General features: G+C 41.0%; 1 protein-coding gene across 11 annotated transcripts in view; it reads left to right on the forward strand.

The window, feature by feature from the left end:
• The window catches only part of arhgap12b (Rho GTPase activating protein 12b), a 75,880-nt gene extending 66,954 nt beyond the window's left edge, over positions 1–8,926 (forward strand). For all 11 annotated transcript variants that reach the window (XM_032503374.1, XM_032503376.1, XM_032503377.1 and 8 more), the window contains 4 exons: positions 1,512–1,589; positions 4,101–4,235; positions 4,377–4,482; positions 7,137–8,926. In XM_032503374.1, coding sequence (XP_032359265.1) covers positions 1,512–1,589; positions 4,101–4,235; positions 4,377–4,482; positions 7,137–7,311 — 494 coding nt within the window. In that variant the 3' untranslated portion in view covers positions 7,312–8,926. The remainder of the gene's footprint in view (positions 1–1,511; positions 1,590–4,100; positions 4,236–4,376; positions 4,483–7,136) is intronic.
• Positions 8,927–23,481: the final 14,555 nt, after the last annotated feature.

Raw genomic sequence — 23,481 nt, forward strand, 5'->3', positions numbered from 1 at the left:
TATTATGACCAAAAGGATTTGATAGCCGCATTGCTCTCAAGGAAATCCATTTATTATGCAGTTATATTGTTATCATACCACCAGAAAATGGGCCACACACTATTGATATTAATGGATTACTTGAACATTTAATTTTTTTTGTCTTTTAAGTCTTTACTGGTGCTAAATTCAGTCAAAAACCGTCTCTGAAACAGTATATCACGGATTACAGATAGCGCATCTGTATTACATCTGCCTGTTTTACACTCTTTAACCAGCGGATGGTATTGTGAGCAAATAAAGGCCTCATCAAACATAGACAGCCCTATATATTGAATCTATAGTGGAGCCTGTTCAGCCTGGTGACTCAGTGATTTCACACAACGCAATTTCCCCATTCCCTTTTTTTAATTTCCATATATATGCATATATGTATTCTGATGGTCCACTAGATGTCAGCTGTAGTGCTTGCAGTGTGTTCCACTGCAACAGAGGACACAAGTGGACGCGAGGAAATTCATTTAACCTTTATTTAAACTCAAAAGATTATCGAGGGGTGGCCCTCATTCAAAATGACAGAGTAATTACAAAAAAAAGGAATACACCATCATAAGGAAGGTAAAAGACAATACAACTTAAAAAAAAACTTTCTGAATTGAAGAATTGTAAATAAAATAAAGCAAGTATAAGTGAAAAATAAGTTAGGGTAATACTGATACATAATAAAGTACAGTTATGTAAACACATAAGTTTGCAGGTTTAAAGCCAGATTTCCAAAAGGCTCAAGTGAGTTGATTTGAAAAAAGGGCTGTAATTTGTTCCAGGACTCAGGGGCACTAAAGTTAAAAGCCGTTTTTCCAAGTTCAGAGTGAGCTTGTGGGACATAAAACAAAAGCCAGTCAGCGGAGCCAATGTTTTCCCTAGCTATGCCGAAGACTCTGCATCCTTCCTCAAGAAAACTTTACGTTTAATTTCTTTATTTTAAATGTCATTTCCCCATACATTTTGTATCTCTTTGTGGGATTTTGTGTCTCTTTGCAGTCGGGTTGCGTTATGTGCGTTTTGCTTTTTCACATAATTTTGCACCGTTATCACCATATTTGTGTTTTCTTTTGTGTCTCTTATTTGTAGTCCGTGTCCCTTTCTGTGGTAGTTTTGCGTCTCTTTTTAACGTCACTTTGGACCGTTATCATTTTATCTGTGTCTGAAATGTTGAAAAAGCTAGAGCAGTTAAATAAATAGCACACAAAAAGCTTTAAGACAAAACTTAAAGCTAAAGAAGTCCGACTACAATCATTAGATCTGAGAAAAGTCTTTAAGCTACATTCTTTTGGCTTAGGTGCTGCCCAAAACGGCTCTGGTGCTGCACCTAAACCTTTTTAAAGAGCAAGTCTGATAGTGTCCCAATGCAAACCGTTTGATCGTTGATCTTTGTCGGTGCTGTCTGTTTGACGTCAACTTGGCAGTCAGGACCCATGGTTTCCACTCACTGCTTTCGTCCCTTTGCCCCTCTTCTCATCCTTGTCCTGCAGGTCTCAGTATTGATGGCTTATACAGAGTGAGCGGGAACTTGGCAGTGATCCAGAAGCTCCGCTTTGCTGTCAATCATGGTAGGACTCTTGTCTGCTGGCGGACCAATATAAAGACTGTCATAAATAATATGTAAAGACTGGGGATCTTGCAGGGTCACACATTGCAAGATTGAAAGATTGAACCAAGCTAGCTAGCTACCACGAGCGTTAGCCAGTAACTTAAGGTAAAGTTAGCTGATTTCTGTTCTGCCGTACATGCAGGTGAATGTCTCCAGTACCCAGAGGTCTGTGTTTATCCACCAGTCAATTCCAACCGTTTGCTGCTTCCTGTTTGGGGCTGGAGGAAGTGCATCCATTGGTTGTTGACAATTTTCTTGTGACATAACTTTACTACCATGACTTAAAACCTACGATAATATCAAACTCGTTTTGATTTTGTCAGAACGTCCAGACGGGTAAAAGACTGGATTGGACTGAGTTTTATGACCATTAGGGTTGGGCGATGTCCCCTAAATTGATAGTTGATGATGTTTGCATTCAAACATCGCAATGGATGATGATGACATCATTATTACATAAATAATTTTTTATACCACAATGGGCTAACAGTTAACATAGAACCGATCAGACTTACATTTAAATGCCCTCTGTAAATAGACAGTATTACATGCTGCCACTGGTAGGGGGCAGTAAATTACAAGTTGGCCCACTTTCACTTAACTACGGTGCCGTGCTGCACGTACACAGTAGAGTCCACAAAGTTAGTCCAATGAGGGGATAAAGGAAAGTGTGATAGAGTTGCACGTTAACGCTCGACACCGCTGTGTCCAAGCCGAGGCTCAGAGCATGACCTTACCGCATGCTGATGTGTTACTAGTCCGGGTAGAGCGAGCTACTACGGACATGGAGCGAGAGAGACACAAATAGGTTGCACGTAAGGGGGGGGGGGGGGGAGTAGCTTCCACTTAAGGGGCCCTATCTTGCACTCTGCGCAGCAGACGACAGGAGAGCGATTTCGTGTAAAGCACTTTGAATTGCCCTGTTGCTGAAATGTGCTATACAAATAAAGCTGCCTTGCCTTGCCTTGCCCACCCTACCAAGACTCACAATGCTAGTCTGATATTGGAAATTAGTCTGCAACAGTTACAGCTGGGTACCGAATTCCATACTTTCTAGGCACCGACGGAATTGCCTTTAGAGTATCGAGTATCAAAAAATGCCTCGTCACTGAATACCCAATTTCAATACCTAAGGATCTCATGCGAATCAGTGAGCCAATAAGCATGCAGTATGCTTCTACCAAGATCTAATAATGTTTGTGATTGGCTGTCTAACATTACACTTTGCAGAGGTATGCAGGAAAAACTCTACGTTACACAGAGACGGGGCTCACATAGTAGCAGCTGGAAAATACATAAAAAGATTTGTGCGTAATATTGTAAATTATTTTTGTTAAAATGGATTTTATAAAACTGGTATCAAAAAACATATTGTTCAGGAACCGGTATCACACTATAGTATTGGCACCGGTGTCGACATTAATTTAACCATACCCAGCCCTAGCAACAGTGGAATCACTTGAAAAGTTGTGTGATGTAAGGTCGGCATAACATCTTTTTATAGAATGAATGAATGGTTTATGAATAAATACTTAGAATAATACAATACAAAAAATAAACAAACTTGAAATATAAGACAGTATTTCACTTTAAGAAAAAGCAAGAACAAACTAAATTAATTATTTTGTCTGAAAAGGAGTGGGAAGAAGCAAAGTGCTTTCACATCCTACCCTTTTTGAAATGTCCATACCCTTATCAAAGTGTTTTTAATGTATTGTTTTTCAATAAACAACCATACTGCCCTATACCCAAAACATTGTCAAATTGCAAATTAAAAAAAAAACATTTACAGATCAATTATTGATCAAGTTACTGTTCTGTAATTTTTGTAAATAAATGTAATGTCCTTAAAGTACTGTCCATCCATTATATTTATCAAGCACAATTGGCTCCTTAATAGAGCAGAACAAAACTGAAACAAGTTAATATAATATTCATTTATAGAGGATGATACAGTTCACGTCTGTGGGACGTTAGTCTATATCCACAACCTTTAACTTCCCGGATTGCTCCGGTGCCGCCCTAAATTCCGGCGTATGTCCTCGTTTTAGGCCGGAGGTCCATTACCTTCCTCTTACTTTGTGTTGTAATTCTAACCTCCGGTAACCATAGTCCTCAGATCTCTGCAGGGTAAATCCAGACAGTCTAGCTAGACTATCTGTCCAATCAGAGTTTTCTGTTGCATGACTAAAACAACCTTTGAACATACACACGTTCCACCAAAACAAGGATTGGCACTTGGGACCGGCCAAGACGATTGTGATTGGTTTAAAGAAACGCCAATAAACCAGAGCATGTGTTTCTCCCATCCTGGAATGCTATGTGGACTAGCTAGACCCTCCTTTGCAGCGCTGTGGAGGAAGGTCTGGCAAAGCGAGACTAGTGGTACATATGCTGACCTCTTACACACTTGTAACATCCTTCTTTTTTCCGTCACCCCTGTGTTGTTTGTCTTCCCTCCCTCCGTCAGATGAGAAGGTGGATCTGAATGACAGTAAGTGGGAGGACATCCACGTCACCACGGGAGCTCTCAAGATGTTCTTCAGGGAGCTTCCCGAGCCTCTCTTCACATACGGGTCCTTTGACGACTTTGTCGACGCCATCAGTGAGTGAGACTTGATTCAACTGTGTCAAATGGCCACTGTTCAGATACACTATGACAAGACAGTTTGAGTGCCCTGTCACTAGTTTAGCCACAAGATGGAGCTCTGCACACGTGCATTCAAAGACTTGCTTTTTTTTACAGAATGCTCCGACTACAAGCAGCGAGTGAATTCAATCAAAGACTTAATAAAGAAGTTGCCAAAACCCAACCACGACACAATGCAAGGCCTCTTCCAGCACCTGCGGAGGTAAGAAAATCCCACTCACACTATTAATAATCTCTTTCATTAAAACAATGAGAAACACTTTTATTTATAATCCATAAATATGAACTGCTTATCAACAATATTATTTTATCTTAATTACATACTTGTCAAGTCAACTTTATGTCAATTCTGCAATATGTGCCAGACATGCAGAGCAATTGAAAATATGCTTTTCTCCAAACCACGGTGCAATAAGGACACATACAACAGGTATAATATACAAGATAAGAAATATATACAAATAAAGATAAAAAAGTAATGTGTACAAATAAGATGAAGAAAGATAAGTAGTGTATAAAAAAAATAAAGATACAGTAAGTAATACAAACTGTAGTCTTACTTGGTCACGTGCGTTGAACTTCAATACGGACACAGTACACAATGTGCACATAGCATTGAATTTTTGACTATATTTCACTTTGGCAAATTTCTTTCTACAGTGATGTAGTTCACAACTATTAGTACAGATACGGAACATTTTAAAAGACCCTGAAAAGCCACAGAATATATTTTTCTCATTGGAGTTTCTAGGAACTTATGTTCATACAATATATATACTGTATGTAAAGTGTACAAAAACTGAGAGGCCATCACATCATATAATATTAGATTGATCAGTCACTAAATGAGAATGGGTAACTACCACCTTCCAGTTAATTTAAATAGCAAGGGGACAGCCCCGGTTTTAAACTTCCTGTGCACTTGTTTCACGTCCTGTGCCGTTTTTTTAGTCACTGTGTGAAACCTCTCAATTAGGCTTGGGCAATGTATCGATTTTATATTAATATCGTGGCATGAGACTAGATATCATCTTAGATTTTGGATATCGTAATATCATAATAGTGAGATAAAAAGTCTTTTCCTGGTTTTAAAGGCTGCATTACAGTAAAGTGATGTCATTTTCTGCACTTACCAGACTGTTGTAACTGTTCTATTATTTGCCTTTACCCACTTAGTCATTATATCCACATTACTGATGATTATTTATCACTAATCACATTGTGTAAATATTTTATTAAAGCACCATTTGTCAACACTACAATATTGTTGTAATATTGTTATTGAGGTATTAGGACAAACATCTTGCGATATTTGATATTCTCCATATCACTGTTACTCTGGTCAGGACCTAAAAGGACCTTCCAAATGGCAGGTGACCGCTTTACCACTGAGCCATAGCCTCTCAAGCAATGTTTGACAAAACTCCTACTCAAAAAGCAAAATTACAAAATTTCATTTTAGACATTTAATAAGAACATATGTATACTTTATTAATCCCACAAGGGGAAATTACAATTTACACACAAATGCACTAAATGGAGAGATGTCAGAGTGGGGGGGGCTGCCCATGGAAAGGCGCCCCAAGCAGAAGGGGTTTCGGTGCATTGCTCAAGAGCACCTTGGCAGTGCCCCGGTGGTGAACTGGCTCCTCTCCAGCTACCAGTCCACCACCATACTTGGTCCGTATGTGGACTTGAACCAGTGACCCCCCGGTTCCCAACCCAACTCCCTACGGACTGAGTTATTGCCATTTAAATACTATTTTATTCATATATTATGCTAGTTTTATCGATTTGAATTTAGATTTGTTTTCACTAGAGATTTGAGAAATTTCAAACAAGCTAACATCAACTTTTCAGCTTTAGGGCCAAATTATATCTGGATACAGGATTGTTCAGGAACAATGATGAGCAATACTATACAGAAAGCTGAGCTTGTTCTGAACATTTTGATATGAAACACATGGGGATCAGGCTATACATAAAACCCTTAAAATGTGAATTAAAAACTCCTGTGACATAGTGCCGATTCCATTATTGATCTTCCTTGAACAATCTGACTATTCTTATGATATGGTCCGCTGATATGGTTTTGATTTGGCTAGCTCCTAAACACATCCCACGTACCAATTGAAAGCTCTCTGCTTAACTTTGACAACATCCAACACAACTCCAACTCTGTTCAGATTACCCTCCAACTCTACACTTTCATGCACTCGGATCATAAATGACACCGATGATGTCTTACCAGCTCCGGTCCAAATCTGTGTGTTTACCTTTCCTCTGACTGATCAGCCTGTGGGCAAACACAAACTACAGCCAGGTTTAACGGGGATTCTTAGCCCACTGGAGCCACTGGCAATATCATATGTTCACAATGACATTTGCCTAGGTTTCCAATTTGCATTTATATGGCGCCGTGTTTGCTGTAATTCAGTACCTATGAAGTGGTGTTTCTTGAGGAAATTTATAGCGTGACATTCAGTGTATGGAGGTCTAGATATATCAGCGGGCGGATTTAATCTTCCTTTTTTTTTTTGTCTCCCTTCCATGAATATGTTATTGTTTTGTGCATCTGCATGCAAGGATGTAGATTCTATTTAAAAAGACTATTATGCTCTGGCCTGGAGCGTTGAGCACTGTTACACGGTGAGCGTCGCGAGGCTTGCCTCAGCGCTAGATCTCAGGCCCTAAAGATGTGTGGAAAGACCATAATGTTGTTTTTCTAGATGAAACCCTGAGGCTGCACTCAATTGTCTACAACAACAACGCACACCTAAAGCCATTTATGACACATTCCATCTTAAAATCTCCTCCCCCCCTGCCCCTACTGCTTCCCTCTCCCCCACTCCCCAGGGTGATTGACCACGGGGAGGCCAACCGCATGACCACCCAGAGCGTGGCCATAGTGTTCGGACCCACGCTGCTCCGGCCCGAGACCGAGACGGGCAACATCGCGGTCCACATGGTCTACCAGAACCAGATAGTGGAGCTCATACTGCTCGAGTACGAAAGCATCTTCGGCAGGTAGAAGGCACCCCACTCGAAAAAGGGATGCTGGGCTTTTTCAAAACAGACTTCTTTTTCCCCCCCTCCCCCTCTTTTCTTTCAATAAACTGAACATTGCTGTGGACCAAGCAGTTGTGGGAGAATTTAACCTTCATTGACAGGACAGTTTATGGAAGTGATGCACTTATAGTTTTGGAGAATAAAAAAAAAATAAAATAAAAAAGGTGTACAGATTTCCCTTGCTTTTTCAGTTGCCATTCCTGCTGCGAGTAGCAGGCCGGACAGCAGACAGTGTTTCAGAGTGATGACGTGTGGACGTCCGTGTGATTTGGTGGATTCGAGCATTCAGGTGTTTTCACATACACTGGATCCCTGTGGCCAGTAATTTACAACGGTGGAACTCTTCGCCTTCTGGTGGAAACCGACCAAGCTTTGGATCGGGGGGTGGGGGGGCGCGCATGGCATTAACCAGCCAAAACCAGCAACCTCATCACCTCGCTGAAGGATATGAGCTGAATCTGAACTGAAGAGGTTCTTCTGTGTCGTGGAGCTTTGTCTGTGATGTATAAGCCCTGTGTGGTTATGGATCAGGTGGGGGAAAATAATAATCAGTGTTATGTTAACAGACTGTCATTTGGCACTTGGATGAACTGGATCATGTTCCCAACTCACCTTAGCGACACCATCACCACCCATCCCTCATCCCCCTTTTAGCCAGTGTTAACCATTAACCCTGTGATAATGAGTGTCCTGTGACTTGAATGATGGAGGACAAGCCCTGTGTGTGTGTGTGTGTGTGTGTGTGTGTGTGTGTGTGTGTGTGTGTGTGTGTGTGTGGGTGTGTGTGTGTGTGTGTGTGTGTGTGTGTGTGTGTGTGTGTGTGTGTGTGTGTGTGTGTGTGTGTGTGTGTGTGTGTGTGTGTGTGTGTGGTGTGTGTGTGTGTGTGTGTGTGTGTGTGTGTGTGTGTGTTAAATGGAATAAAACCTGAGCAGAAGCATCCTCGTCTTGCCACTTTGTACAAACTGTGTGTTGTGTAGTCTTACGTGCTTTGGTCAAGTTTCCGTTAAGCTGCCGGCGTCATCGTCTCATCAACTTCAGTGTTGGTTTCTTCAGTGGCAGGAAACGTCACCGAGGTCCTGGCGTTACTGGACAAAAAGAAAAAGTGGATTTGTGGGGACTGCAATGTTACCAATTGTAGATGAATTGTCTCTGTCGACTCTTCTCTTCAACTAAGCTAATATTAACGAGTATTCAGAGAAGGGAAAACGGTACTGAAAATATTTCAAAGGTTGATGAATGGGAGCGTATGGTTGTTAAAATGCAAAGGAGAGCCTTCAAAAAACCTTTCAGAGCATATTTACAGTGACAGAAACTAGTTGTTAAAATGTGTTATAGTGACTGAGGTATGTATGCTTTGATGGTGAATTAGTGAAAGATGATTTTTTTTTTGTAAATTTGAATTAAAACATGACAATAAGTGGATTGTGGAGGAAAAAAAAAACACATGATCAACTGTTACTTTTGTTTGAAGGTGTATCTGGAGTGTTTGCGCATGGTCAGCTGCACATTTTGAATGTAATTTTCAGGCTAACTGCTGTTTGTGAAACTGCTATGTCTAATAAAAAAGACAAACTAAATGTCGAGTGTGGAGTTCAATGTTCCCGGTGGGTGGAGACGATAAAGAAGAGGTGAGACTGCTGTTTAACCTTCAATCAACTAAAGCTTCACCTTTCCCTCGACTTTAATTACTGAATTGAATTAATCTACTCAACACTGATCTCCTGCTTATTGAATTGAGTGATTAAGCTTTCACATCTCAATCAATTATATTCCTACCTGTTAATTATGAAATGAGCTGCGGTATATTTCTGGAGATTTCTCAAATGCAGCACAACCTCTGCCGCTCAGCTTCCATTAATCTGATTTCTCCGTTCTTTGAAGGCATTTTTTGTCATTACTCCGCAGGTCAAACGTGGCTGCAGACCTGAAGGGTGTGGATTAATTGATGTCTAATTAGGTAATTGCCGTGGTGCCAGTTTTGATTAAGAAGCGCAAGTGCTGAGCAAAGCTGCTTGCTGCAAGCGGTGCAGAGCAAAAAAAAGAGACTCTGTTTGGTTTTGTTTTTATTTTTGCTGCAAATTGTTTTGTTTTTTCAAAGCCCTGGCTTTAGCATCTGCAGAATGGCAGCCATGTATGGAAGCCCATTTCTGCCAAAAAAGGAGAGAAAAAATACATTCAAAGTTAGGAATGATAGAAATAAAAAGGCCCACATTAGGATACGGACTCACGCATTTATGAGACACTATTTAGAGATAGCACGTCAAAATGTCCTTGAGTCAAATGATAACAAGCAACATTTGGACTTCTAGTCCTAAATTGTTGTAAGTGGAAAGTTTGACCATCAGCCAAACCAATAACATCAATGTTCAAAATTTGTTAACATTATGATGGTGACCTTTGACTTATTATTTTGATTTAACATGCCACAATTAAGGATTTTTTTTTCTTATAAGTTAAACATTTGTATCATATGGATTTAAAAGGAAGAAGTGATATTGATACCAGATGAAGGTCTGGATTTAAAGGACTGGGTTGCTTTTGTGACTGCTAGCTTCGTATTTGTCCAGGCTTTCAGATATCCGTGCCTGAGCACTTGCAAGATCTCCTCAAAATTGTCTCAAATTTTGACTTATCGGCATTCTCATCACTTGGTATGTAAAGATTTTGACTTATCTCATAATTGTAATTTTGTATCCCATAACTAAGTGACTCTTAATCGATGAATATCTAGGGGTGTATACAAGGTTTCGATAGTGTGCAATAGTGTTTCAACAATGAAGTTTCTCATCATACACATACAAGACTTTTTGGTTTGCTTTTGTCATAAATACACTTTAAAGGCAAGATTTTGTAAGTAACTTTTAATGTTGACTAAGTATCTTACAATGTTCACTTCCCAAGGGTATTTTGCTTTTGTCATAACTAACATTTCAACTATTTATACTGTAGGTTTCCATATATTATCGGAGGACCCAGAAATGCTCATCAAATCCCCAGGTTTGTTTCATGTGTATTTACCACCGCATGTGCCCTCCTCCCTCCTCTAATCACAACCATTCCCCCCTCCCTCCCTCCTCTGTCTTGCTTATGTGTTAATTTACAGCAACAGGTTGGACTCGTACCTCAGGGCCGGCTCTGTTTTGACGGGACGGACCACCTTGGATTCAACAAATGTGTTGGGCGTAGGTAGCACTGAATCATGTGCCCCATTGGAAACCACAGGCCGTTAAAACTGAGACGCAGAGACGAGGGCCCCCAGTATTTCCAAATGAGAAAACAATTAGATCATTTCTATAATTCATGGGTGCGACCACAGCTCAGGCCCAGGGAGGCTTTGAGTGTTTGAAGTGCTCCATATGTTCCCGGTGGTTTCCAGGGCCTGATCTGCTCAGTGCTGGCCCGGTTTGCTCTGTGGAGGTTGAGGTGTGGGCAGGTAATGTGAACACGCCATTATGGAGCATAAAAGATTTATGGGTCTTTAGTGCTCCCCCCCGCTTCATTTACAGGTGGGCTGTCTGCAAAGTGGTTGGATGAGAACCAAAATGGTTGGGAGGTTTTGCAACTCTGTGGTAAAAAACATAAAAAAAAACTGTACTTTACCCACTACTTTTTACTCATAACTCTATGAGCAAATGGCAGCTTATCCAAGTGAAGTGCTGTTAGTTGCAGAAACCGCATTTTAGAAGACACATCAGAATTTGCAATGTAGGAATCAAATAGCACGTTGGCGAAGTTGTTAGCAAGCAGTTGTCCATACCTAGCGTTCATTTAGAATTGTGTTTCTGGCCACCTGATGAATGAAAAGTCCCAATATTCACTCTCCTTTAGCTCTGTTTTTGGTCTCCAACTCCTGTAAAAATGTCTCTTTAGCTGCCAAATGCTCCGTGCTTTTTGAAACTAAGCAGGTAGCACACAGTCAGTTTATCTGAGCTTTTTGGGATGAAAACCTCTGCTGTTAATGAGGATCATAAAAGTTGTGAAACTGAACCAAAACAGTAAAGTTGCACAAAGGGCCGGGGCTAGAAGGGGGGCAAGGGGTGGCACTGGCCCTCATGTTCTATCCAATCCAATATTTCCTATGTTTCTAAGCATTTATATGGTGTATTCTGATGAAATGCCAAAAAAAAGTTAAATCCGGGACAATCACTGAGACTTATAAATAAAATATCAAACAAATTTGAAACAGGATTTTCAAAAGTAGGGGGGGACATGTCCCCAGTGGAAATTACGCCCTAGCCTATAAACACTGTTGACATTTTATTCAATTGATTATTCAATTCACTACTACCATGTAGTATTGCACTTCTATTAGGTTATGAGGCAGAAGAAGAAGAAAGATTGGTCAAAATCAATGGAGCTTTGGCCAAGATGTAGTGTTATATTTAAACAGTGGATCCCACAATTATGCCTTTCACCTTAGACCCTTGTTGTGTGGTAAAGGCCGACATATTTCTTTGTAGTTCATAACACTGAGATAACCCTGCTGACATGGGGTTATCGTCAGTTATTTCCTCAGACATTAAAGAGCTCCACAGTTATGGAAGACATTCTGCAACTGTTCTTGGTCATTTGTTCTCTTCAGCTCTTGTTTAATGTCGGATAGCTTTACCCCGTTATTTTTTCTAAACTCCCATACTTTGTTGAGAATACATCGTAAACTAATGTTGGGGTTAGCTTCGCCCTGTGCATGTTCATTCTGAGGGTTGCTACGGCTGCCTTGCCTCGCTTCGGTATCGTTCTTTGGCATGTTCATTTTTCTGCATTGTCTAGTATTAACCTCTTTTGTCATTATTTAATAGGCTAAGTGATCACTGGGGTTGGTCACATTTAAAGTGGACATATGCTTTTTTCGTAGTTTGTCATATATGCAATGTTATGTTGGATTTTCATGTGAAACGTGGCTAAATAATGAGGTTGGAGGAGGAAAGAACGCATTTTGGAGAAATCCCCATGAGCTAAAACGTTCAGATTTCCAACTGTTCTGCCATTGTTGCATGTAGCTACATGCTAATGGCAGTAAAATGTCACCTAGGCTGGGCATGTTGTTAAATTTTTCCCAGGGTCACATTACTCCTGAAACATTACCGTTTATGTAGTAAATTTGGTTAAAAAGCCTTTATCTGCCTATTTTTGACTGTAGAATGTGCTGCTATATTCAATTAGTGTCCAGTGCTAACTGTATTAGCTACATGCTACCAGCAGTAAAATATGTAATCTTTGGTGCCAATTTCTCCCCAATTTTGTGTCCCTTTTAATGCTGGAACATGTCCGGTTGTGTAGTATTTGGTTTAGAAGTCTTTATTAATTAAAGACATATACAAAGCAACGCCATCATACTTTGACGGAGACCAGTGAAGTCTTTTAGAAGCACTTCTCCGGTGATGGGTGAGAGTTACTGCGCAGCCTCCAACTGAGCTTGAAGACGTAGATGTGACGTGAGCAACCTGTCTGAAAGTTGTAAGTCTTCTGGTAGCTGTAAGAGAAATCTCAATCATTCCCAATCAGCAGAGACGGAGAGGTAGGTATATGTTAGGAGATAACATAGGCACCGGCTAATTACTGCTAACTAACATGCTAGTTAACATTAGTAATTCAATTGTTAGCCTATTTTTACAAAAACACATGCTACAGAGCCCATGACGTGAGCTACAAGGTAATGGAGCCTTATAAACATTGTCATGTATCTTTAGAAATAAAGGATGGACAAATAGAGTCTTGAAGATGTAAAGTTATTCCATGTTAAAGTGACTTCAAAATGAATGGCAGTCAATGGGATGCTAACTTAGGAGGTACGCATTGCGGAGGCTGGCTTACCCCCTTATGAAACAGAGTGTAGTTTTCAGGAAACACTCCGGCCAATCAGAGCCAACTGGGCTTTGTTGCGAGGGGGGCTTCAAGAGACAGGCGCTCCAACATAACGTCTCATATAGAGGGTGAATACAGGTGCAGCAGCCATGGGCAGTATGAGAAAAATAAAGTTTTTTTGTTTTTTTTAACATTAACGCACGTTAACATGTTCTAGTATAAACACAAAATACAAACATTATCCCGAAATGCTATTTAATAGTTGCCATTTAAGCTGTGGGACATTATTTTCAAAACCTTCGGGGAGCTTGAGAATAAGGCTGTCATCCTCTCAGCAACGGAACCCGAAACCCCTACACAACTGTTTTAACAGGCAGGACAAGTTAACTGATCTCCGTGAGTACAATTAGTGGAGTGGCCCTTTAAATGCTTAAAAACTGTGAGCACTGCAAACGTAATTCCATTTACCTCCATTGTTTTGGGGTGAAAGTAGGAATCTCAGTAACAGGCCTCTCAAAACCCCCCAACACTTAAACCCAAACTATTTTCATGGCTGCAAACCGTTAGAGGTAAGTGAGAAAACCGTGTTCGTTTATCATTTGTGTGAACTGCTCCTTTAAAACCAACTGTAACAATATCATATCTAGTACCTTGTGCTAGTCATGTTAAAATAATGCTGGATTTCAGGGTAATCAGGCTGTTTCTGCAAACACGTACAAAGTAGAAGCCTGGCAGACTTCCTGCTCTCCTCTCTGCATGATCAAAGATAGCGTGAGCACTTACACGGATAACATCATGCGCGAGAAGAAGAACCTGTTCCTGTTGCAGAAATAACTCATTTGCCAGCGCACTTTAATTCAAAGCCATCCTTTTTCCAAATGTGCTGTCATAGCTGCAGCGCAATGGCAGACTGGGCTGTGTTCTCGCATGCACGGCAATGCTAAGTAAGCGTGTAAGTATTTCAAATGTCAGCCCGACTCATCGCTGTTATTAATGAGCTTCAGTCGGCAGGACTGGATCATTTTCCATGGAAATTCAATGCATTTTAAATAGCAGTGGATCAAAATTCCAGGCCGGGATTTACATAAGGTAATTGCAGGATGCTGAAAGTACCTTGTTGCTGGCAATGGATTTTTCCCCACCCTCCTTACCTTCAGTAATACAATCAAATCCATTAAGTAGGCCATAAATACAAGGCAAGACTGTATGGTTTCGCACCATGACAGATAACGGCCCCTCTCCAGAATATCTATTTATTTACCCTTGGACAGTTACAGCTGCTGTTCAATCAGACACACTCCTCTATAGTCTGAGTTAGTGTCCTTTTCTTCACCTGCTAAAGAACATCTGACAACCTCTGTCTCACGTGCTGTTGTTTCCTGCTGTGATTGGTTAGCTGTTTGCAAAGGAGGGCGTGTAGGAGAATTGAGATGAGGCCCCGTGTTACACCTCTCTGAGGTCTACCTGAGGCAGCTGCAATAGGGGTCTGGGGAAATTAACTGTAGATAGAGTGAGAACACAAAGACAACAGTGCCATGCTGTAGGTATGCAGAGGTGGAGAGGGACTTCAATCAACTGAACACTCCTAAAAAGAAAAGATACATTGTCTTCTTTGGCTTAGTCAACTGGTGGTTATAACCTCTTTCTGCAGCTCGGATTATTAACATGTCTACCTTTTTCCTAGTCTCGCTTTGCCAGACCTTCCTCCACAGCGCTGAGGAGAAAGGTCGTTCTAGTCCACACCATTCCGGGATGGCAGAACAACGTGCTCTGGTTTATTGCCATTTCTTTAATCCTTGTGTTGTCTTCCCTGTGACCATGAAAAACATGTTCCCCTTATCGCAACGTTTTTGTTGCTGTTGACAAAGTTTTTTTATGAAGTTTTTGCATTTTGGGGTATTTTTAGATTTTTTTTCCCATATATTTTGCGCTTTTTCCAACATTTTTCACCCAAGTTTTGAATTCCTTTATTTCAGATATTAAAAAAAACTTTGAAAACGGGTCAAATTTGACCCAAAGACAACATGAGGGTTAAACCAATCCCGATCGCCTTGGGGTAAGGGTTAGCCGTGCAAGAGAAACCTCAAATTGGACAGATAGTCTAGCTCGACTGGAGTTTAACACAAAGGAAGCGGAAGGTGACAGACATCTGGCCAAAAATGAGGGACATCCATCAGAATTTCGGCGGCTCCTGAAAATTCCTTTACCCACCAAGACCCTGGGTCTGTCCAGGGTTTCTTCCTTAAAGGAAGTTCCTCTTCACCACTGCAGCACATGCTTGCTCGTGGGAAATTGTTGGGTCTTCTGTAAAGTGTCTTGAGAAATCTCCTGTTATGATTTGATACTATAAGTGAATTTAAATTGAATTGAACAATTCCCGAGAGGAAACGTTGATATAGACGAGCCTTCTCCATGAATTGGAGTGCCATGGTCCTCAGGTTGTCAAAGTTGGCCATGATAAGAACTGACAGTCAGACAGGAAGAACTAGGTGCTCTGATTAATATGAAAGGGAAGGGGGGGGGGGGGTGTCTGTCTGTTTTCCTCTGTCTTTCTCTGTCTCATTAACACTGTTGGCTCCAGAAGGTGTTAGCTAACAGCGCATGTATTCCCCTGGTGGAGCCATTTCTCCACTGAGGCTGTAATTAGGACATTTCCTTCACATTCTTTTCAACACAGCTGTCTGATTGGAGGAAAAGGTCCCATGTAATCACAGAGCCCCCCCCCCTCACAACATGGATGTAGATATATATCAGATATCAGCTATGCATATCTGGTCAGACAATTCTTGATCGCGAATATTTTCTGATCCCAAGTCAAGTAGAAGTTTTCTTTCTCTCACCGCAGGTAGACCTTACAGAGGCACAGCCCGACGACTTTGCCAGCTCTCTCATAAGCTCATTGGATTTGCTCTCATGCCAACGTCTTACTTAATTAGCCTGCACATTTTTTACGGGCATAAATCGCTTTTACATCACTGCCAGCGGAGCGCACCGCAAAGTGGGTCGATCATATATTATGTTGATCCTCCTTGGCGCAGTTAAAGCCATACATTACATTTGAATTTGTCGAAGAGCTGAGAGCCGCTGGCATAATTCTTCTTTGTTGTGCTGTCAGCGCTAATCTCTCCCCAGGGGTCTCCACATCAGCTTTCTCTTTCTCTCTCTCGATGCTGCCCCCAGATCGGATGAGTAAAGGGACGCAGGGATTGAGGCGAGCCAGGAGGGCACCCACACATCTCTCCGTCACCCCACCGCCCCTCCCAACACGTAAACCTGCCTCCCCCTCACTCCTTCATCGACGAGCTCAACGACTCAAGTTGAACTGAAGATTTCACAAACTTTGAAGCTGCGCTAATCTTCACATGACGCTATGTTTTCTAGAAACAGTGGATTAACTGGCTACGTGTAACGTGGACAGTGTCGTCCAGTTCAATACTTTTTAGGCAGCGACCGGATTGCCTCTAAAAAGTCAAGCATTGAAAAATGCCTCGTCATTCAATACCCAATTTCAATAATAATTAAGGAGTAAATCTCATCAGTGTCAGTGAGCCAATCAGCACGCAGCATGCTCCTCCCAAGATCTGATAATGCTGCTGATCAGGGATGGAATGTAACAAAGTAAATTGACTTAAGTACTTAAGTACAAATGTTGAGGTACTTGTACTTTAAGTGTCTTTTATTTTCATGCCACTTTCTACTTCTACTCCGCTACATTTCAGAGAAATATTCAACTTTTTACTCCAGTACATTCATCTGACAGCTTTAGTTACTTTACGCGTTCCGATTTTCGCACGCAAAACACGTGTAGGCCCCTAGTTTATAAAATACAATGCTTTATTATAAATTAAACTACCCAACAACATACAGCTGGAATGATCAGCTGATTAAACACTTAAGTTTACACTTTCTAAAATGTAAGGATTGTCTGCAATGAGTACTTTTACTTTTAATACTTTAAGTTAATTTTCCGGATTTACTTAAGTGACACTTTCAATGCAGGTTGTTTACTTGTAACTGAGTATTTTTTCATAATGTGGTATTAGTACTTTCTGTAGTACTTTCCTCATCTGAATAACTTCTAACTTTGTAGAAACACGCAGGAAAAACTCTACGTTACACAGAGACAGGGCTCACGTAGTGCTGAAGATAAAAAGATTTGAGCCGTAATGTGGAATGTTGTAATTTCTTTTTGTTTAATAAAATTGGTATCCAAAAAAAGGATGGTTCAGGAACCCGAGGAGGTGCAGGAGTCTAGTTTTCTCTCAGACCACTTGGGTTATTGGACAATAAGCATCAGTAGGACACAAAACACGATTACAAATAAATGCTGAATTTGTAAATAGGCAAGAGTCTGCTAACAAGTTTACCTGATCGACTTTATAAGGTGATTATATATCAACGCTGTAATTATGACTTGTTGCACTGCCCCGGAATGACCTAAAGCTGCTGCTGATTTACAATTTAAACTAATCTGTAAACACAGAGATCATATTATGCTCATTTTCAGGTCCATAATTATGGGGTTGTAACAGAATAGGTTGATGTGATTAACTCTGTCAAAAAAAACAACATATATTTGTTGTACTGCACATTGCTGTGGCTCCTCTTTTCACCCTGTGTGTTGAGCTCTCTGTTTTAGCTACAGAGTGAGGCATGTCGGTACACGATCCGTCCTGCCTGCACGATCCGTTCTGCGCGTGTTCAAGATGTTCGCGCATGCGCAGATGATGTAACGAACTCGGATTTACGACACTGCACGATCTGTTCCCATAGACAGTTAAAGAAAGTCTGTTCTCCTCCACCGGAAAGCTAATGTTAGTTTAGCTAACGACTAATTTGGCTAACCACTAGCGTTAGCTGAGACAGCATGTAAAAGACCCTCAAAACTTAAGTTAACTGTTTTAATATATAACAGCTGTTACGTCAGTTATACTTTACTTGTGCTCATATAAAATACAATCACGCAATACTTGTCATTATTACGGTAAAGTCTCAATTTAGCTGTAGCTGCTTTTTGCACTGTTTAGTTTGAGTAACCTTATTTTAATCAAGCTGTCAGCCTGTTAGCCAAAATAGCTGTTAGCTAAACTAGCGTCAGCTTCCCGGTAGAGGCTAAACGTTCTCTTAGCTAATACAGTACACGATCTGTCATAGTTGTAGCCGTTAGCCGTTAGCCTCATGGATTTATTAACAGGACGGTTAGCCTCCACCGCCGTTAGCTTCCAGGCTAACCGCTAGCTGTTTAGTCTACGTTACTCAAACTAAACAGTGGGAAAAGCAGCTACAGCTAAATTAAGACTTTACAGTAATAATAAAGACAGGATTGAGTGATTTTGTTTTAATTGAGCACAAGTAAAGTAGAACTGACGTAACCACTATTATATATAATATATAACGCTGTTACGTTATCTAGTATGTGTGTGTGTATATATATATATATTGTATTTGAGGGTCTTTGCTGTCTCAGCTAGCGTTTAGCCGAATTAACTGTTAGCTAAACTAACGTTAGCCTTCCGGTGGAGGCTAAAAGCAGACCGCTACTGTGGATCGTGCAGTGCCCTGAATCCCTGGTAAATCCTCGTACGTCATGATTATCATCTGCGCGTGCGCAAACATATTGCACATGCGCAGAACGGATCGTGCAGGCAGGACGGATCGTGTACCGACAGAACCCACGTCACTTCTAGGAAAGGCCCGCCCTGCGAAGCAGCCTGATTGGTTGGGGTTAGACATTGACCTTGAGTGGTTAAGGTTAGGATAAGCAATTGGTCAGGTGATAGGATCTGAACAAATCAGGTTAAGTTACCTTGTTTAAGCACGGACGCCAGGCCAATAGTGTTTGAATGCTATTGAAGGGGGCGGGCCTTTCATAGCAGTTGCGTAGGTCCCATAATAACCATAGAGTATACAGTCTATGATAATAACGCATCAGAAGCAGGGTATGAGGCCACGCTGTTACAAAGTGATGCACAGCTGTCTCTGAACTGAAGGCTGGACTACAATAGAGCTGTTTGGAGCAGTTTGTTAACAGTGTACATGAAATTGTTTTATCTAAAAAAATCAATTCATATTATCTTTTTAGTTTCAACTAATCCTATTCTATGCTTTAAATGTCCTAAATTCTTATTTATTCTTTTTTTGTAAATCTTTATCATTGTTTGTGCTAATGGAAAGCATTTTTGTGTTACATGTTATGCTTGAATCATGATTAAGCAATAAGGTTTACTGTAGTTTACTTTTGCTGGCTTACCTATATGGTCGATACACCACGCTGTCTTTTCGTCTGTGTGGACATTTTTCAACTTGAACTTAAACTTTTCTTCTTTACAAGTGTTTGTGCATAATCAAGTTCAAATCATTCTATTTTTGATATATTTAACAGTCCTTTTGAGTTTTTTGTGATTATTGTGAGCAAAAGTCCTTGATTACGCGGCATGATATTACTGCAATTTTATGCAATGAAATTGCGGGAAACAGTGGTTTGATGAAAAAGACTGTGTTTGTCTTGTTGCATGAAAAGATACATAACAGCTACAAGTGTACGCAGTATACAGGATTCACCCAAGGGGGTAAGCCTCTTCTCTCTAAGCGTAGCTCCCATGGCGCCTTTTTAATGCTACGAAGCCATCACCGCTGTTAGCATCCCATTGACTGCCATTCATTTTGGCGCCACTTTGACAGCAAATTACTTTACATCTGAAGCGTTTAAAGACTCTATTTGTCCATTGTTTATTTCTAAAGAAACACAGCAATGTATAAAAGGCTCCATTATCTTGTAACTCACGTTATGGCTCTATAGCAGATGTTTTTGTAAAAATAGGTTAACGATTGTTTCATAACCACGCAACTTACCGTCGCGTAGACAAATCATAAATTGTCAGGAGAAGCACGCAGACAGTTTTAAGTTACATTAGCTGTTCAGGTTTCACTACTAATGTTAACTAGCATGTTAGTTAGCAGTAATTACCCTGCGCCTATGTTATCTCCTAACATATACCTACGCTCTCCGTCTCTGCTGATTGGGAATGATTGAGATTTCTCTTGCACAGCTACCAGAAGACTTACAACTTTCAGACAGGTTGCTCACGTCACATTTACGTCTTCAAGCTCAGTTGGAGGCTGCGCAGTAACGCTCAGCCATCACCGGAGAAGTGCTTCTAAAAGACTTCAGAGGTCTCTGTCCAGAACAACGGGATCTGTTGGTCCATTTCTTTAACTGTCTATGGATTGACCCTATTATTCTTTATCGACAGGAAATAATAGGTCAAACTGCAAACAGCCACCCATAAATAGTCTATAAGCAAAGCATCAGGCTGTCTTTGAGATTTCACATGATCAACGGTTAAAGTTACTCAGGCTTCCTTCATTCACTAAGGCCTAAGCAATGCACCCCCGAGCTTCCATACAGCTTCCAAACTTACAGACAGCCATGTATATCAGCTCTTCCAGCCTCTCCACTGCTGGCTGTTCCAGTTTAACGGGGGTGAGGAGCGAGAGGGGTTAGGATGGGGGCCGGCCTCTAGCTGTTACCACCAACATCTTCTCCAGAGAGACCAGAGAGGACATTACTTCTCCAGCTTCTTCTTGAGTTGTCACCCCAGTGAGAAGTGTGCTAACTGCATGCAGCAGGTCAATCGGTCGGGCTATTAACGTCACAATTTCTTAGTAAAACCAAATGAACTAAACTGCCTTGTTTGATTTTTGCCACGGCTATATGATGCCAACTGCAGAATGGATTTCTAGAATGGATTGCGCCGATTAATGGCCTCCAACGCTGACATTCTTTCTACGAATCTTTGAGTTAACATGTACTAAACATGAGTTGAATTTGCACCGCAGCACTGCCACACCTTGATGCTCATGACAAGACTAGCATGTATAGTTATCTTTATTGAAGTGAATAAGGTTTAAATTGCCACTATGCATGAATGAATGATAATTTTGCATTTTTACACATAATAATCTACAATGATCATATTGCAAAAAACTGAAATTGCATGTCTAAATGAAACATTGTCAATATTTTTAGAGACCCCCCCCCCCCCCCCCCCCCCCAAATTTCACAAAACACGTTTTCAGGGGAGCCCATGTCTTATTAAGGGGAGCTGAGCCCCCCCCAGTCGTTTGCACCCTGCTTGCACTGACAGTCTTGCACTATGATACCATTTCACCTTTCTGAATTTTCTTGCTTTGTACTGTTGTACTATGCATGTCATATGTCTCTGTGTATGTATAGTATGTTGTGCATAAGCTAGACACATTCATTTCCTTCTGGATAAATAAAGTGTCTATATCTACTATTATTATTATTATTATTATTATTATTATTATTATTATTATTATTATTAGTCCCTTTTCTAGTACTCAGTACGCAACACATTTAGGATTTGTGTCAAATCTCAATTTCAAGGTCCAATACTCGACAGTGGTGGAAGAAGTATTCAGATCCCTAACTTAAGTAAAAGTACTAATACCACACTGTAAAAGTAAAAGTCTTGCATTGAAAGTGTTGCTTAAGTAAAAGTATGTGAGTATCATCAGGAAAATGTACTTAAAGTATTAAAAGTAAAAGTATCAATGCAGAAATATCCTCCCATTGTAGAAAGTGTAAAGAATCCAACCACGTGTGTGTTTAAAGGTCTGATCATTTCAGCTGGTTTAATTCATAGAAAACATTGTATTTTATAAACTACACGTGTTTTGTATGCAGAGATCCGAATGTGTAAAGTAACTAAAGCTGTCAGATGAATGGAGTGGAGTAAAAAGTCCAATATTCTTCTCAGAAATGTAGCGGAGTAGGAAGTGGCATGATGAGAAAAGACTACAAAAAAGAAAAGACTACAACATACAGTACATCATTTGATATTTTTTGTTTCACAGCATGCATTTGTAACTCCAATCAAATCTCCCACTGACAATTCATCAGGAATTTCCCTTAAAAAGAAGAACCTCCATCTCAGTGAGTGGTAGTAACGGTGTCCATCTTCCTCCTGCAGTGTCTGCCCTCTCCCACTAGGGGGTAGCGAAGAACACGGATTCTCCCTGTGAGTCTCCCTCTCCTCCGCGACCCAGATGCATACCTGCTCCAGGCTGCGCTGTTTATTCTCCTTGGATTAACTTCCCCAAACGTCCATCCTCCTCCAACTCCTCATCTTCCTCATCTTCCTCCTCCTCTCCCACCTCCACACAGAGGAGGAAAAACAACTAGAGACACTTGGCTCTTCAGCACATGGCAAATCTGCTCTGACTGAGCTTGTAAAACACACACAGAGACACACACACACACACACACACACACACACACACACACACACACACACACACACACACACACACACACACACACACACTAGAAATCAAGCTTTTGCCACTGTTTCCTCTCCGGTCCCCTTTGCATTAGCAAGGAAGTCATCCATATTGATGCTAGGTGATTCATGTGCTGCCAGCCTCTTTGTTTCATTTTTTTTTTCTTCTTTTTCCTTGCCTCCTCGCCCTCTCTACCAAGGCAAAGCTTTCTGGGGATCAGGGGGGGTGATTAAGGCGAGGAGAGATGGAGGGGTGGTCGTGCGAGGACCCCAGGGTGGTGGGGGCGGAGGCGGACAGGTTTGTAGCCCCGGTCCCCCCGGTGATGAGGTGGAGCCTAATTGATTTGTCAATGTGGAGCCATCTGGCACAGAAAGATGGGGCTCCAACCTGTTCTCCTTCCTGAGGTGGGAGGGGGGAGCATCAGGAGAGACGGGTTGGATTGCACATGCACACACGCACACACACACGCACACACTCCTTTGGGATTTTATGATATCTCTCTCTTATTTTTTCCCCTAAACCTTCGTTGGGGTCAAAGTGTGTCTTCCTGCGCTGCTTCTTCTAGATCAGAGATCTTCAACAGTTACTGTGGGGGGGGGAACTAAATCTTTGTTAATTTATTGTAGTTAAATCTCAACATAAATCCAACATATTATTAGCAAATGTAAAGCAGCCTATTTGTGAAAATACCCATTAATGATGATAGTCTTACTGACCCACAGGTATGGTGGTCACTAAGGCCGCCATCCACAGACTCAGTTAGTCCAGTTCAAAGAGAAGTTCCTGGACCGGAGCGACTCCTGGAAAACACAAAGTCCCCCAAAAACGGACGACCACACCGCTGATCAAAAGGTAATAACACCTACTTCAGTATCATGAGTCTTATTGCTATGGTCAGTGTGGTACAGAGTATAATGTACAGCAGATATATCTTCTACAGGGGATCTGGGACCAAACTACTGTTACTTTTTCGAAATTTTTATTTAAAATTTTTATGTGTTAACATGAATCCAACACATTA

The sequence above is a fragment of the Etheostoma spectabile genome, chromosome 22, assembly GCF_008692095.1.
Source record: "Etheostoma spectabile isolate EspeVRDwgs_2016 chromosome 22, UIUC_Espe_1.0, whole genome shotgun sequence".
Taxonomy (NCBI): domain Eukaryota; kingdom Metazoa; phylum Chordata; class Actinopteri; order Perciformes; family Percidae; genus Etheostoma; species Etheostoma spectabile.